Source organism: Sphaeramia orbicularis, chromosome 15 (genome assembly GCF_902148855.1).
Source record: "Sphaeramia orbicularis chromosome 15, fSphaOr1.1, whole genome shotgun sequence".
Taxonomy (NCBI): domain Eukaryota; kingdom Metazoa; phylum Chordata; class Actinopteri; order Kurtiformes; family Apogonidae; genus Sphaeramia; species Sphaeramia orbicularis.
Genome location: NC_043971.1, coordinates 8,587,458 through 8,606,118, shown reverse-complemented (window position 1 = coordinate 8,606,118; position 18,661 = coordinate 8,587,458). Strand labels below are relative to the sequence as shown.

The 18,661-nt window shown below is 37.0% G+C and overlaps 1 protein-coding gene across 1 annotated transcript in view; it reads right to left on the bottom strand.

Moving 5' to 3' along the window:
- Window positions 1-423: 423 nt before the first annotated feature.
- The window catches only part of hs3st1l1 (heparan sulfate (glucosamine) 3-O-sulfotransferase 1-like1), a 119,243-nt gene continuing 101,005 nt past the window's right edge, over window positions 424-18,661 (bottom strand). The window contains exon 2 of the mRNA XM_030156707.1: window positions 424-1,949. Within this exon, the coding sequence (XP_030012567.1) occupies window positions 820-1,761 (942 nt within the window). The 5' untranslated portion in view covers window positions 1,762-1,949 and the 3' untranslated portion in view covers window positions 424-819. The remainder of the gene's footprint in view (window positions 1,950-18,661) is intronic.

Sequence of the window (18,661 nt, the reverse complement as noted above, 5' to 3'; positions counted from 1 at the left end):
TAGTGGATAATTTTTGGGGCTGCACTCTTTTTTTTTCTTACAGTGGATCATTTTTGGGGCTGTACTCTTTTTTTTTTTTTCTTACAGTGGATCATTTTTGGGGCTGCACTCTTTTTTTATTATAGTGGATCATTTTTGGGGCTGCACTCTTTTTTTTTTCTTATAGTGGATAATTTTTGGGGCAGTACTCTTTTTTTTTTTCTTACAGTGGATCATTTTTGGGGCTGCACTCTTTTTTTTTCTTACAGTGGATCATTTTTGGGGCTGCACTCTTTTTTTTTATTATAGTGGATAATTTTTGGGGCTGTATTCTTTGTTTTTTTCTTATAGTGGATCATTTTTGGGGCTGTTGCACCTCTGGACCACCGTATCAGGGGGCTTTGGATGGCCAGAATGACATCGAAAAGACTAACGCGCCACCTCTCCGGTACATTTGAAAGCAGAACAATTTATTATCAAGAACGAGAATATCAAACAAGAGAGAGGAGAAAAAAAAAAGTTCATCAGTCCCATAAACTTGTTTTTGCTGTAGTTTGATCACTGAAATGCTTCCAGCACAGAGAGAATGACTTATTAAGCTTGGAGTTTCTTTCATTTAATCTTACGCCTCTAGTTACAATTTTTAATATTTTTGCCTTATCATGTAAATACGGAACTGTCGGTGCTGAAACCAGGGATCACAACAGTGATATTTTAGAGGCAATTCAAAGGGGATTTGAAATGTCATTTCTGTAAAGTGCTTTATTCCCCCTTTGAGCGCTCATCACAGACAAGGTAGACAAGGCTCCTTTGAGTCAGGTATTTTTTGATCCGGATTCCTCATTGCCAGTCAAAGGTACGCTTCACCAGCCTGAAGAAGGTTCTGTTGTGTTCCTGTAGGTAGGACCGGAGCTGCTGGAGGACGGTGCTGTTGACCGCCGGGTGGGGACGTCCCTTAGACTCGTGCAGACAACGCTCCCGGCCGTCACTTCGGATACAGTAAAAGCCTTTGGTCTGGTTGAAGTAGAAGTTGGAGGATACTATCCTGGGAGGCAAATTGAGGAAGCGTTCCACTTTCTGAAGCTCCGGCAGGGGGTCACGGATCAGAGCGTCCCCGTCTACGATGTGTATCTGCTCCAGAGGGAAGTGACGCAGCCAATTGCGCATGTGGACGTCGTAGAGGCTCCTCTGAATGGCCTTATAGCGAATATTTAGGGCTCCGTTACGCACAAGAAGGTTCTCGATGGCCTGCACCGGCTTGTGGTTTTCTAGCCGGTTAAAGTACACCTGGGTGTAATCGGAGACGACCCGCTCTGCTGGGTCTCGCAAGATCAGTAGCAGCTTTATGGATGAGTTCATGGCACAGATGCGTTCAGGGGCGAGGGCGGATGTAAAGTAGCCGGGAGTTTTCTCCACTGTGATCTGGTTGGGGTAAGAGTAGGGCATCAGCTCACGGTACCACTCGAATCCCTTGGCGTAATTCTCATCCCAGTCGAAGAAGTGCACCTCGGTGGCGGCGGCAGCGACCTCAGGGTGTATATCTAGCATTTCCAACAGCGCTCTCGTGCCCCCTTTGCGTACTCCGATGATGATGCTGTGCGGTGCTCTTTTGCTAGTCCCCGGCGGCGGAGACGTAGGAAAATCCGAAGAGACGTTGGCGGATAGTCCAGGGTCAAGGTCAACGGGATCCATTGTTATCCCGAATTCCGCTTGGAGAAAGTCAGGAGGGGCGCCGTATGTCTGGAGAACCAGGAAAAAGGCAAATGCCAGGAAATAAGCCATGGTGATGGGCCGAGGAGAGGAGACTGGCAGAGCGACAGAGCGGAGCAAGCAGAGCAGAGAGTGGTTTAACTGGGAACGAGATTGGTCTTTCTGAGCTTCGCGGTATCAAGACCAGTGGAAAATGCAGTCTTTGTCAGCCATTGAATCTGAGCCAGAGGAGAAGAAATCATCAGCGGTCCAAAGCACATCTGTCAAAGAAGAACAAAGAGAAAAAGAAAAAGGTATTCAGATTGGAGGTATGAAGCATATTCTACTGAAATGACACTTTGGTCATTCCCCTGAATAAAAGCAATCCCACCATAAATACAATCCATGTCCATTATAAGTGCATCATCTCAAAAGGATAATCTCATCAATCTCCATCTTTCTTTGAGCCTCTTTTCACCTTCGCTCCTCCCATCTGCTTTTTCCTCTCACTCTATAACAGGGGTGTCAAACTCATTTTAGTTCAGGGGCCACATTCAACTAAATTTGATCTGCAGCGGGCCGAACCAGTAAAATAATAACATAAAAATATAGAAATAATGTCAACTCCAAACTTTTTTTTATGTTTTGGAGCAAAAAAAAGTGAATTTGTATTATGAAAAGGTTTACATCTGCAAACTATCTTTTCAAAAGATGTGAATAACGTGAACAAACTGAAAAAATAAGTGTAATTTTAACAATATTCTGCCTCGGTTTATCATTTACGCACGTACATTATAACATACAGATCACAGTGGATCTACAAACACACAAAACATTTAGTAACAGACAGAATATTGTAATGTTAAAATTGCACTTACTTCTCTTAAAACATTTCAGGTTGTTCATGTTTGTTCAGGTTATTCACTTTTTTTTTTTTTTTTTGTGCAAAATTATGCTTTGTTTTAGTGTAAATACATGAAAATATTTACATTTACAAAGAGAAAAATTTGGAGTTGTCATTATTTATATGTTATTATGATAGCACTGATCAACAACAAATTTATTGTTGAAGTTTTTTGAGCTGATTTAGGATAATTTTGGTGTGCTGAATCCAAAAATCACATGAATTTTGCTCAATCGGGTCAACTTTCTGAACTATGCTACACATTGGCTTTTTAACATTTTTGCTTACATTTATGGGCATTTTCACATCATATGATACAAAATTCTTTCATATTTCTTGCAGTAAACGAGTTCTGAAGATTTTACTTTTGCCAATTTATGATTAATGTTTTTTTTAATATTACAGGTGAATGAAATGGCTTCGACTAGAAGATCTTGCAAAAATAAGCCTGATGTATTCTGCTACATCCACGGTGAATGCATCATTGTACCTAACAGGAATCAAGTCACAAGTTTCATAAAGTTTCATAAACCTATTTTGGTTTCATAAAGTGTGCTTACCAATCTTATTTTGGTATTAATTATTATATTTTGTGAGAAGATCAAATTTTTCAAAATCAAATTTGCTAAAAAAAACCTGACCTGATTGAGAAAAACAGATGTCATTTTTGGATTTAGCGGTGCAAAATGGTCCTAATTCAGTTGAAAAAACCTAGACAACTTGCAAAAAACATTTTTTTGTAACCCAGTGTAGTATTTGACTGGTCCTGCCCACTGGAGATTGAATTTGTCTGAATGTGGAACCTGAACTAAAAGGATTGTTAATATCTTCAGTGTAATTTTTGCATTTCACAAATTCATCCCAGGAACCAGATATAGGAAATTAAATAGAGGAAAATAGATGATTTAGATCAGGGGTGTCAAACTCATTTTAGTTCAGTTCCACATTCAGCCCAATTTGATCTCCAGTGGGCCGGACCACTAAAATAATAACAGTGAAAAAAGTACAATTATATTATGGTCAGGTTTACATCTACAAAGTTTCCTTAAAAATCTGAATAACATGAATAATTTGAATTGTCTTAAGAAAAACAAGAGCACTTTTAACAATATTCTGCCTCAGTTTATCATTTATTATTTACACATGTGCATTAACAATAGCACAAAATATTTAGTAACAGGCAGAATATTGGTAAAATTGCATTTACTTCCCTTAAGACATTTCTGTTTGTTCATATTTGTTCAGGTTATTCACATTTTTGTAAAAATATAGTTTGGTAATGTAAACATTTTCATGTAATTTTACTTTTTTACAACAAAAAAACAAAGAGAAAATTTGGGGTTGTCATTATTTATAGGTTATTATGATAATATTTTACTGCCCTAACCCACTTGAAATCTAATTGGACTGTATATGGAACCTGAATTAAAATGATTTTGGCACCATTGATTGTTAATATCTTCAGTGTAATTTTTGCATTTCACAAATTCATCCCAGGGCCTGGACTGGACCCTTTGGTGGGCCGGATTTGGTCCCCGGGCCGCATGTTTGACACCTGCGCTCTATAAAGTCACTTTCAATTGATACTGTAATTTCTTCGTCTGAAAAACATTTAACCAGACAGCTTGTTAGAAAGTGTGTCTGAAATATGCAAGTGAGGGCTACAAGACATAGCCAGACTGCTTTGTCTTCCTTTACCATTTCAAAAACCACCTAAAATCAATACGCCGGCTCCCCAAACCCCTGAAAGCATCAAAACTAAGCCACTCAGACATGTATGTAAAGACACATTTATTGCAGGAAATCAAATGAGTTCCCATTTCCAGGTGACTTTGATTTCCTATAAGTGCTAAGAAAGATCAATACGGAGACAATGAAACTCAGCAAACACAACCAGAAGGATTTTAGGCATTAAATTAGATTTATAATATTGCAGAAGAGCCTTTCCAAGCCATGGGAAAATGAAAATCCGCTGTCTCATCTTTTTCAATTCTTCACAAGGCCTGATGAATATTAATATTTGGCTTGTTTTCTTCCCTTGTCAAAATGTTTTGCCTGTATCTCAGCATCTAAGCGAGGAATAACATATGTTACAAATGCTACGTTACAAGCCACCAGTGGAAATGGCAGATAGTTTTATTTATTTATTTATTTATTTATTTAAATGTCAGAGAACTAATTAAAAAACTTTTCAGATGCCTTCATGAGGATAACAAGCTGTGAGAGCTGTTGCTTGCACAGCGCTAGTCAAAACAACAGGGGCAGGCTATGCAAACATCAAGCCTCAACAGTAAAGGTCATGGTAAGGTAATCTCAACAAACGAAGATATTCCCAGGTCGGGAACAGACTGACGGAAACACACAAACACAAGAACAGAGGTCTGTTGTGGATGCATAAAGTAGACAAAGTGTTCGACATATGGAAATAACGCCCTGTGTCATGAGAAACAAATGGGCTTGATGATTTGAATACATTTCCCTTTCAAAACTGACTTCATCAAGCACACTTTTTGACATAGGCTTAAAATTTTTAAGGCCTTGAGCTAATGTGGCTAATGCTAAAGAAGTAACTCAGCCGAAGTGGAGGTCTGTGCGCAAAAAATAAAGCTATTCTAAAAATAGTGGATAATTTTTGGGATGTTATCTTTTTTTTGTTATAGTGGATAACTTTTTGGGCTGTTCTCTTTTTTTTTCTTGTAGTGGATAATTTTTTTGGCTGTTATTTTTTTTTCTTATAATAGATCATTTTTTGGGCTTTTCTAATTTTTTTCTTGTAGTAGATAATTTTTTGGGCTGTTCTCTTTTTTTCTTACAGTGGATAACTTTTAGGGCTGTTCTCTTTTATTTCTTATAGTGGATAATTTTTTGGGCTGTTCTCTTTTTTTCTTATAGTGGATAATTTTTCGGGCTGTTCTATTTTTTTTTCTTATAATTGATAATGTTTTGGGTTGTTCTCTGTTTTTTTCTTACTGTGGATAATTTTTCGGACTATTCTCTTTTTTTCTTATAGTGGATAATTTTTTAGGCTGTTCTCTTTTTTTTCTTTTAGTGGATAATTTTTTTGGCTATTATATTTTTTTTCTTATAGTGGATAATTTTTTGGGCTGTTCTCTTTTTTTCTTATAGTGGATAATTTTTTTTGGCTGTTCTCTTTTTTTTCTTGTAGTGGATAATTTTTTGGGCTGTTCTCTTTTTTTTCTTATAGTAGATAATTTTTTGGGCTGTTCTCTTTTTTTTTCTTATAGTGGATAATTTTTTGGGTTCTCTTTTTTTTTCTTATAGTGGATAATTTTTTGGGCTGTTCTCTTTTTTTTCTTATAGTGGATAATTTTTTGGGCTGTTCTCTTTTTTTTTCTTAGAGTGGATAACTTTTTGGGCTGTTCTCTTTTGTTTTCTTATAGTGGATAATTTTTTGGGCTGTTCTCTTTTTTTTCTTATAGTGGATAATTTTTTTGGGCTGTTATCTTTTTTTCTTGGAGTGGATAATTTTTTGGGCTGTTCTCTTTTTTTTTTTTTTTTTTTTAAAGTTATCCACTATAAGAGTGGATAACTTTTTGGGCTGTTCTCTTTTTTCTTAGAGTGGATAATTTTTTGGGCTGTTCTCTTTTTTTCTTGGAGTGGAGAATTTTTTGGGCTGTTCTCTTTTTTTTCTTATAGTGGATAATTTTTTGGACTGTTATCTTTTTTTCTTATAGTAGATGATTTTTTGGGCTGGTCTCTTTTTCTTGTAGTGGATAATTTTTTGGGCAGTTCTCTTTTTTTCTTGTAGTAGATAATTTTTTGGGCTGTTCTCTTTTTTTTTCTTATAGTGGATAACTTTTTGGGCTGTTCTCTTTTTTTTCTTAGAGTGGATAATTTTTTGGGCTGTTCTCTTTTTTTCTTGGAGTGGATAATTTTTTGGGCTGTTCTCTTTTTTTTCTTATAGTGGATAATTTTTTGGACTGTTATCTTTTTTTCTTATAGTAGATGGTTTTTTGGGCTGGTCTCTTTTTCTTGTAGTGGATAATTTTTTGGGCAGTTCTCTTTTTTTCTTGTAGTAAATTTTTTGGGCTGTTCTCTTTTTTTTCTTATAGTGGATAACTTTTTGGGCTGTTCTCTTTTTTTCTTAGAGTGGATAATTTTTTGGGCTGTTCTCTTTTTTTCTTATAGTGGATAATTTTTTGGGCTGTTCTCTTTTTTTTCTTATAGTGGATAATTTTTTGGGTTGTTCTCTTTTTTTTCTTATAGTGGATAATTTTTTGTGCTGTACTCTTTTTTTTTTTTTTCTTATTGTAGATAATTTTTTGGGCTGTTGCACCTCTGGGCCACCATATCAGGGGGCTTTCGATGGCCAGAATGAAATCCAGAGATTAACATGAACAGACTGACGGAAACACACAAACACAAGAACAGAGATCTGTTGTGGATGCATAAAGTAGACGAAGTGTTCGACATATGGAAATAACGCCCTGTGTCATAAGAAACAAATGGGCTTGATGATTTGAATACATTTCCCATTCAAAACTGACTTCATCAAGCACACTTTTTGACATCTAAATTGAATTTTTGGGTCACTTCCTATGAATTGCATTTACTGCTGTTATGTCTCTAGGGGTTTCACAATGCATTCATCAAAATATACTACTTTTTCCTGTCACGGCTCAGTGGCAACGGAGAGAGAAAGGTTGTATTTTTGTGCTAGATTCCCTTTGGTAGAAAGTCAGCTTTGTTCAAGAACGTACTGAAATGCAGCAGAATAACCCAGTGAACATCGAAAAGTGGTACCTGTTAGTGCCCGCTGATAACAAACAGAGGAGTGGAGTTGTTTACGAGGAGCTTCATAAAAAAAAAAAAGAAAAAAAGAATGGCTTCCTGTACAGATGACGGACAGTATAGCAAAAGGAACCAATCCAACGCATAACTGGTAAATTGTAGCCTGTTTGGTGAAAAAGTACTGAATGGCTTTTCCAGTTATGCTCTAGAAACCAAATAATAATGAACTGACAGACATGACGGTGGTGAAACTCCCCTTGGTTCAGGCAGATAAAAGAAGGAACCAAGGGGATTGAAACGTTGAAACAGCAAAAGGCTCTGGGACTCATTTAAGGCGAAGACACACCAAGCCCACTGCCGATCGTCACCAGAAAAGGTAGCCCGACTGATCAGTCAGCTACCACCTCCCAGACACGGTCAAAAAAGTGTGAAAAACACACCAAATCGACTACCGACTTGAGCGTACGTTCTGCAGTTGCGTGAGACGTAAAACCGGAAAATGACGGAACATCTTACTAGAACACAGGTGTCAAACATGCGGCCCGGGGGCCAAATCCGGCCCGCCAAAGGGTCCAGTCTGGCCCTTGGGATGAATTTGTGAAATGGAAAAATTACACTAAGATATGAACAATCCTTTTAGTTCAGGTTCCACATTCTCACCAATTCAATCTCCAGTGGGCAGGATTCAGTAAAATACTATCATAATAACATAGAAATAATGACAACTCCAAATTTTTCTGTTTGTAAATGTAAATATTTTCATGTATTTACATGAAAACAAAGTATAATTTTGCAAAAAAAATGTGAAGAACCTGAACAAATATGAACAACCTGAAATGTCTTAAGTTTTTTTTTTCAATTTTAACAATGTTCTGTCTGTTACTAAATGTTTTGTGTGTTTGTAGATCCACAGTGATCTGTAAGTCAGAATGTACATGTAGAAATGATAAACTGAGGCAGAACACTGTTAAAATTACACTTATTTTTTTGAGTTTGTTCATGTTATTCACATCTTTTAAAAGGATTGTTTGTAGACCTTTTCATAATGTAAATTTACTTTTTTCGCTCTAAAACAGAGAAAAGTTTGGAGTTGACATTATTTATCTATTATTATGTTATTATTTTACTGGTTCGGCCCACTTCAGATCAAATTTAGCTGAATGTGGACCCTGAACTAAAATGACTTTGACACCCCTGAGTTATGCTCTAGAAACCAAACATTGTTGTAGGAAAATTTGAGATTTTGTGACCTTGCTGTGACCTTGAACTCTGGCCTACTCAGCCCAAAATTTAATGGGTTGGTCCCAGAGCCTCGGCCTATCTGTGGGGAAGATTTGGTAAAGATGGTTGGAATAGTTTTCCTGTAAAGTTGCTAACAAACAAACACAAAAACAAACAAACACACAAAGCAAAGTGATCACAATACCTCCTGGCAGAGGAAATAAAGAATCTTAATTATCTAAACTTAATTATTATAATCTGATTACTCCAGAAATCGGATAATGATCGTAGTATTAGTGTGCATGCATACTGGCAGTAAAACTGGATGTCTGAATATTTCCGTTGCTGTAGTCACTGTCATTCTATTACTTTCCCTATTTGCTGAAATAAACCTCGAGCACAAGTTAATCCTCGCAGCTGCCCTCCTAATTAAACGCAGTAGTTGAGTAGTTTAGGGACCACTCTTCGGCGGACGGTGCTATAATGCCACCGGTGGCCTTTCTCTCACCTTACAGAGTTTTTCAGCCATATAAAGGCTGTGACACATGCCCCCTGTATGATCTGTGGCCTGAGTGTGGGGCCGGGTCTGTGAGCTGAAGGCAGGAGAGTCGACCTGCCCTACGGGGCTCGGGGCTTGTGCGAGGAGGCACTTATGTGGTGTGACAGGCGTGCCTGCCTGTCAGCGCTACACTGGCAGAGAGCTGCCAAGTCCAATGCTAACAGCCAGGCAGCCAGACGAGCTTTCTGTCTCATCCAATTCCCCCCACTCCTCTCACAGCACTCCACCACCTGGAAGGAGCCATTGTTTCACATTCCACTGGGTCTTATTGCTTTATTCAGCACTTGATGCATATCTTTCAAGCTTTTCATTTGGCACATAGCAGCCATGCAATCTGGCATCCCACCACTTAACCAGGACTGTTTCACTGAACACAGGGAGGCCAGTGGAAGGTTACACAGCGAAGGTTGGCAGGGGGAGATCTATGACCACGATGAGACATGGGGGTGGGATAAAAAGCATCTGTGTGTGGTGGTTGACGGGTGAAAACTGCTGCTTCCTAATGAGTCAGCCTAGTTTCAAACCGATAGTCCCCGTTTCCTCATGGAATTTTCATGATTTACTAGTGTGCATCTTTTTGAGACACGCACACAAGCGATCCTCATCAAAGAAAAGCCAATTTATTTGTACTGCACCATTCATACACGAGGTAATTCAAAGTAGAGCAGCACAATATATCGTTTGAGCATCGTCACCGCAATGTCCGTGTGTGCAATAGTTGCATCGCAGGTCCTGTAATGTAGGAGGTAAATGAACTCAACGTGTTCTCGTCTAATTCCATCCTGGGTACCTGACACACACTGTACGCAGTGATCCACCAATCACAATCTTTCTTTATCAGTTTGCAGAAGCAGGCCACGCCCCTGCACACGGAGTGAGTCGCTGGTAACAACATTAAAAAAGATGAGCAACAAACCAGAGAAAATCACTGAAAATGAAGAAAAAGAAAAAGCAACATCATCTGGAATTATTTCGGCTACAAGAAGGATGATATTGAAACGCGTGTTCTCAATCAAATTCAATCAAATTTCATTTATGTAGCGCCAAATCATATCAAAAGTTATCTCATGACACTTTACAAATTGAGCCGGTCGAAATATACTCTCAACCCAACAGACTGGCGACAGTGCCTTGCAATGGTTGCCACAATGAGAGGAAACAACTAATTTGTTTGAGCATTTATGTCGGCACCACAAAGCTATTTCGTATCGCAATATATATATACAGGGTGGGGAAGCAAAATTTACAATATTTTGAGACAGGGATTGAAAGACAGTGTATGACCAATTAGTTTATTGAAAGTCATGAGAATTTATTTGCCACAAGAAAATTGACATAATAGAAAATGTTTCTATTCTGTGTCCTCCTTCTTTCTCAATAACTGCCTTCACACGCTTCCTGAAACTTGCGCAAGTGTTCCTCAAATATTCGGGTGACAACTTCTCCCATTCTTCTTTAATAATATCCTCCAGACTTTCTCGTAATAGTTTTGCTCATAGTCATTCTCTTCTTTCCATTATAAACAGTCTTTATGGACACTCCAACTATTTTTGAAATCTCCTTTGGTGTGACGAGTGCATTCAGCAAATCACACACTCTTTGACGTTTGCTTTCCTGATTACTCATATGGGCAAAAGTTTCTGAAAAGGTATGGATAATAGTGTTAGGTATGATTGTAAATTTTGCTTCCCCACCCACCCTGTGTATATATATATATATATATATATATATATATATATATATATATATATATATACATTGCAGGGTTTAAAAAAATTGCAATGTCAGTTTTTTCCAGGATCCTGCAGCCCTAATTCAAAGTGCTTTACAAAGGCATAGAACAGTGTTTTTCAACCTTGGGGTCGGGACCCCACATGGGGTCACCTGGAATTCAAATGGGGTCGCCTGAAATTTCTAGTAATTGATAAAAAATAAAAACTTACTAATAAAAAATTTATGGTGAGTTGACAGAGACAGTCATAATCCATAAAAGACATGACAAACTCTGAAGCTGAAACTGAAGCACTGTGGTTCTGTTTATCTGTCAAATATTCATTGTGGTCAGTTTCAGATGCTGCAGCTCTTTCATAATTCATAGTTTGAGTTCTTGTTTGTTCAGTTTTAATTGTCAGCCTTGTAAATCTAAGCTGGACTGACTGTACATATCCTGACCAAGGAAAATAAAATTCTCACTTTCTGCAGTAATCTACACCTGGATTTACTGCCTCCGTCCATAATAATATACATTATATAGACTAAATGCCATCTGAAATAAACATTTATTAGCAACATAGTATAGAAAACTATTAGATGATCAAAAACAAATTAATTTTAGCAAAAACAGTTAAAAGACAGTTAAAATTAAAGGTAAAAACAGTCTTGATTAAAATCAGTCAAAACAGTTCAAATTGTGAGTTGCAGCGCAGGCATTTCAACTGAAAAAATAAAAATAGTTAAAAAAAAAAAAAAAAAAAAAAAGGCAGTATGTGCAGGAAAGCACAGTCAAAACAGAACCGGCAAGATGCAGTTTCATTCTGACTAAATAAAGATGGAACATGAATACTCTGGGTGTCGTCGTACACAAGTTGAAGAACACAGTATTTTATCAGCCGTTGCTCTGTTGTAACACTCTGCTGACTTCTTCACTCCGTTGTATTTGTGCAGGATCCGTTCATTCCCCTGCTGTCTGTCACATGTGTTGGGGGTGGGGGGGGGGGTACTTTTGGAATTTAACAGCCTATACTTTAGTCCCACTGTTAGAAATGAATTAATTGTGTTATTAATGTATTAATTGCTTACTGATGACATTTAAAACGGGACAATAAAGCTGCATAGGCCTAAAACACGGTACAGTACTAAGAAGAGAAGAATACATATAAGCTTTTTACTTAAAAGAATATGTCTGTAAATATTTTGTAATCACCAATATTTTGATTAGTAACTGTAATATAATTATATAAATATTATACAAAGTAATTGTAACTGATAACATTCCTTTTACTGTGTACTGCATTCTGATCTCTTCAACACTTGTGAAGTAGTACAAGTTATTTTCTGATGTTTTAGATGAGTTTTTACATTTACATTTATGCATTTGGAAGATGCTTTTTTTCAAAGCGACTTACAGGTAAAAAAATAAATAAATAAAAGAATAAAATACAAGAATAGACTGAAGACATTTAAAACAGCTTTACAATTAAAAACAATGTCGTACAGAAGAATAAAAAAGCAAAATGATAGACTAAAATACAAGAATAGATTAAAAAGACATAAAAACAGCTGTACAATCAAAAAGAGTGACATAAAAAAAACCAAGTAAAACAATAGAATAAACATAATAATACATTTACAATGGAATTTTTCTCCAACTTTTTACAGTGGAGTACCCCAACTCTCACTTCAGCATTTTTGATTCGGCAAAATTAGTTCTTTTGCCAAAAGTGCCTGTTTTTACTTGCAAAACAACTTAGATTTAACTTTAATATATAAAAAAATAACAAATCTTTTTAAGTACATTTTGTGTGCAAATATAAACTGAAAAGTGCCCTCTTTTATTGACAGGAAAAATAAATGAATTGCTCCTTAATGAATAAATGAACCTTCCATCAACACAAAATAATTACTAAATTACTCAAATAAACTCATCTTGAATATTAGAAAATAGGAAAGTTCTTAAAATGTTACCAAAGCTAAGGATGGGGGGGGGGGGTATGAAACAAAATAAGGTCAGGAGTGTCAATTTTATTACATTAATGTATTTATTGTGTTTTATATTTCAGTATTAATTCTCACTATTTAATTTTTATTCAGTACATGATGATTTATTTAATGTATTTTTCCTCCAAAATAATGTCAAGTACCCCTGGGCTTCTTCCAAGTACCCCCATGTGTTCGAATACTTGGCCAATAAACCTGATTCTGATTACACTGGGTTACAAAAAAATGTTTTTTGCAAGTTGTCTAGGTTTTTTCAACTGAATTAGGACCATTTTGCACCGCTAAATCCAAAAATGACATCTGTTTTTCTCAATCAGGTCAGGCTTTTTTGCTAATTTGATTTTGAAAAATTTGATCTTCTCACAAAATTGATTACATTTTTGTGACTTTATCAGTTGATTTTTTATATAGTTCTCACCCAAAATAGGTTTTAAGAGAAAAAAAAATCATTTCACCATTGTACCCGTTAGGTACAATGGTGTATTCACCGCAGATGTAGCAGAATACGTCAGGCTTATTTTTGCAAGATCTTCTAGTCGAAGCCATTTCATTCACCTGTAATATTAAAAAAAAACATTAATCATAAATTGGCGAAAGTAAAATTTTCAGAACTCGTTTATTGCAAGAAATATGAAAGAATTTTGTATCAAAGGATTTGAAAATGCCCATAAATGTAAGCAAAAATGTTAAAAAGCCAATATGTAGCATAGTTGAGAAAGTTGACCTGATTGAGCAAAATTAATGTGATTTTTTGATTCAGCACACCAAAATTATCCTAAATCAGCTCAAAAAACTTCAACAATAATTTTGTTGTTGACCAGTGTTATTTAGCTTCTTAATTTAAATACAAATATAATCAAACTAGAAAAGTACATGGAGAGTGCAGACCTCCGCCAAGGCAGAGTAGCATCGACCCCCACCCCCCACCAAAATTTAACCATTTCTTCCTTGTGCCAGTATCAACATTTCCTGAAAATTTCATGAAAATCCGTCCATAACTTTTTTAGTTACCTTGCTAACAGACAAACAGACAAGCCCCGATAAAACATAACCTCCATGGCAGAGGTAATTAAAAGCCAAACATAGCCTTTTGAAGAACATTTCTACCAGCTACACATCATATTAATACAATTCAAAGGCAGTTTAACTATTCTAACTTGTTATTACAGCCCGACCGATTAATCGAGCCGATTATAGCGTATCACCAATTAATCAACATCGGCCAATATGTAGCCGATATATTAACTTTTTTTTGCTGCACAGAGATTCTGTCGCTCGCTGCTCCTGTGTGTGTGTGTGTGTGTGTGTGTGTGTGTGTGCTGCCCGGAGAATAAGAGGAACTTTAAAGCGAGTTAGTTTCACTTTCACTCCTGCTCGGACAATGACGCTATCACCCCCCCACACACAATCACATAATCATAGAGCTACCCCCCCCCCCCCACGGACCGCTACCACGCGCTCTGACGAGGATAGACCGCTACACCCCCCGGCACCGAAAATCACGGAACCCCCCCCTTATGAAGTATTCACCCCCACACACACACCCATGCCCGTGCACTTCCTGTCTCCCTCACAGTTTCATTCTGCCAACAGGCCTGGGTGTTAATAGTGTAGGGGAGACTGGGGACAGTTGTAACACAGGTCAGTTGTAACTCTTGCAGTTGATCCAATCAGGAACAACTTAGGACTCACCTAATTCACTCTGCACATGCTCAGTTTAGTCCTTAGTCCAATAAGAAGTTGTAGTGCCGTGAGGAAAACACATCCTAGTATGTGAGTGAAAACAGAATTGTGTGGTAAGAAATATTTTTTGCTCTAATTATTTTTGTGATTGCATAGCTGGCATTTGAAAGTTGTGTAAATTATATTTGTGAGATAAACAAAGATTTATGCAACTGTTTATCCACCTGTCCACAGTTATCTAATACAAGGTGACACAAAAAAAACGGGAACTTTTTAACAATCCAATAAAACCAAGAGTGATGGAAGAAAAATATTTTATTCATAGTAATTGAAACCTTAAAACATGCCATTTAAGAAACGATGGAATTTTCGTTTTTTAAAAATTCCTTCCTGTAGATGGCGTCCTCCTGTACGAATGCATTCTTGAAATCTGCTGTTGAGATTCCTCATTGACCGCTGCAACATCTCAGCTGGGATACTGTGAATTTCATCTTGAATTCTCTGTTTTAACTCATCCAGAGTTCTTGGTCGAGTCGTGTACACTTTACTCTTGAGTTAGCCCCACAGGAAAGAATCACAAATGGACAAATCTGGCGATCTAGGGGGCCAGGGAACGTTACAGAATCTTGAGATCACACGGTTACCGAACAATTCTCGCACAGCCGCCAATGGTTACTAAAATGGGAGTGTGTTTACTTGTGCTGCCACTTGTACATGTCTGCCAATACGCACTTCAAAAATTCCCGTTTTTTTGGGTCACCCTGTATAAGATTATTATATCCTGTGTAGATCAGTGTTCTTATTTCATATATCGGCCAATATATTGTTTATCGGCCAACATATTGGATATCAGCTTTTTTAAGCCCCCAATATCGGTATCGGCATCGGCCCCAAAAACCCCATATCGGTCAGGCTCTACTTGTTATAATGAATAATGACCTTAACAACGATGTGAAAGTGGGTTTTCACTGAACTCGACTCGCCCTTTGTCCACAGTCCAGTCTATTTTTATTTTGCCTTGTTGTGTTTGTTCTGTGTGGCGTACACCAATGCATGCACCGAGGAAAGGATCATCTTTTTTTATTACTGTCCTATCCGTTTAGGCCAAGGGTGAGCAACAGCGTATGTATCCAGAGGACTGCACCGGCTTACATGAAGTGAGTGAAGGATCGCACATCGGACGACTGAAGTGAAACATGAAACACATCGCGCTGAAATGTGAGTTTGGTCAACACGACAAATTACGTTACAAAAGGATATTTACCAGCCTGAGGGTCCGGATCCCTGTTTTACAAAACAAACTTCCTGTCATGTTTTTTTTACAACGATATGCGCCTTTACAATAAAAAGACGACTTACATAAAACACCGACTTGAAAAACAGTGTCAGTGTTTTAACTAGCTTACATCTCCGCAGCTGTCTGATACCATGAAATGTCAAAAAAATGTCTCTTGATGCTGTGTTTCTTGAACGCTATGATGCTCTCCTGGGAGATCAAACAGACTTTGAACCGATGAAATATGCAGATGTCCACTCCGAGTTAAAAGACAACATTCAGAATCAATGTTTTCTCTTTTTGAAACCTTCATCTGAACTGTTTCTGCTACAACCGCTAACATTTCCAACCCAAGGTGGGTGAGAGACAACTTCAGACCTTTTATAGTCTAATGTGAGCCAAGGTTATTATCGTTAACAAAAACTAACAAAATGACGAAAACTAGAATTGAAAAAATATTTTTGTTAACTGAAATAAATAAAAACTGTAATTAAAAGAAAAAAAAACGATAACTAACTGAAACTGTATTGTGTGCTTATAAAACTAACTAAAATGTATAAAAATTACGGATAAAATTTCCTTTGTTTTCGTCTTTGTCAATGATGGATTGATACAAAAGTGATTTATTTCGCTCTAGCAATTTTAGCTAGCGGCACCATACGACACTTCACGGTCCGTCATTTCTCGTCACTTGTCGTTTAGTCGTCTTCTGGTCCCCACTCTACCGGCAACATGACGACTAAAGTTGGGAGAAAGCAGCAAAGTCCTGTATGCGATTTATGTGAATGCGACAGCGAAGAAGATAAAACATATGACAAAACAAAACTAAAACTAGGCCTTTAGAAAAAAATGAAAACTAATAAAAACTAGCAAACGTGCTCTAAAAATGAATTAAAACTAACTGAATTAGAGAAAAATAAGTCCAAACTAAATAAAAATGAAACTATAATGAAAAATCCAAACTATTAGAACCTTGATGTGAATGCACTCAGCACCATCTGCACCTTTAGTGTATATACCGAACTTTCCAGTCTATAAGCCGCTACTTTTTTCCACACACTGTGAACCCACGGTTCTAAAATGATGCAGATAATTTATGTTTTCCAGGCTAACGAAGAACGAAATAGAGCTGCTGCACGTATGCTTGGCATCAATGAATCGATGGTGAGATGTTGGAGACAGGGTGGGTGCGGCTTATAGTCCGGAAAGTATGGTATTTAATTCCAGTGTTTTGTTGTTTCACTCTGGGGGTGAGTATTGGTACACACAGTAAAATAACAGTATAATAACCTATTAATAATGACTCCAAATTAAAATCAAAATTTTATTGTAAAACGTCGGAATTGAATCGGTATCAGCAAAACTAATCCTAAACAAGAAAAGCACTTGGAGACCGCAGACCTCCGCCAAGACAGATCTGCCCCCCCCACCCCCCCCCACCCCCCGATCACCACCAAAATTGAATCATTTCTTCCTTGTGCCAGTATCAACATTTTCTGAAAATTTCATCCAAATCCGTCCATAACTTTTTGAGTTATCTTGCTAACAAACAAACAAACAAACACACAAACAAACAAACACGCACACATGCAAACACAAAGCAAAGCGATCACAATACCTCTAGGTAAAAAAATCGGATCGGAAGCTGCCGTCTTTCAAAGCCTCCTGAGCAGCCTATAAGACGCGTCATGGCAACATCATGTGACACTTCTGAAGAAGGCTACAGGAAGTAACTGAAACTAGTCAAGCAGGTAAAAACCGCTCCTGTCTGTTAAATGAATCATCTACTCAGCTGTACTTGGAAAACAGTTCGAACCTTTACTAGACAACTTAGAAAAGATAAGAACATCCCATAATAACTTTATACCTTCAGAAGCCTCAGAATCAAACTCAGCCGTGTGGAAGAAACGCTGCCATTTTAGCCTCAAACTCCATTCTGTTGATTTAAATCTGTGTTCAGTGGAGAAAACAACAACAGTGTTTCACTTTCACCGACTCTAAAAGTTGTTTCTTACTGGTTCTCATCCAATCTGGACCAGCAGAGTGACTCACTACTCCCTCTAGTGGCCACATAAATCCCCCCTTGTCGGTGAAAATAAAACCCTATCGCTACAATCCAGAACGTCAGAACTCTTCTTTTAAATTCTCTGAGGATAATTTTAGATTTGAAAATAATTTAAAACCCTTTCATCCTCTGCCTTTCGGTTCCTGCACTCTTCTGTTTGTTGTATTCTGACCATAAAAAAAGAGTTTAACAGTCATTTGTGTCGTTTTTCCTCCTGCTACATGTTTTATGAAGTTTTTGTTTTTCTACTCCGTCTACATTATTTATGTTGCTTTCGGCCTGTTCTATCTTTTATGCCTTAATGCCTTGTGCTTGCGTCTCTTGCATTGTTTTGAACTTGTTGCAGCTTTATTTTATTTTATTTTTTTTAATTTATTTTTGTAAGGACATTACACAATACTGTACATATATTGTATCAGAAAATCTCAGGTTACAGTGATATAACAACAATTATTCTAAGTCATAGCCGTACATGCTTAGATAAATTGAACACAGTAATATACAATAAAGATGTTTATAATAGAAAACAACACAATAATTTCCAACATCAGTTAATATGTGTTTCCAACTAAGAGCAACATCATTAGCAATCCATTAAAATCAGACACTTAATTAAACACATTTGCACCAAGTAGACCAACTGGTAGGTTATTATTTGAATTTATATAAACTATAATAAATATAATATATTTATTTATTTATTTCGAACATGCAAATAATCAAAATAAAACAAAATGAAGCAAAATAAGACAAAAACAAAATAAAATTCAAACGAACAAAATCAGTCTTCAAGTGCATGCAAGTCTGAATTTGGCG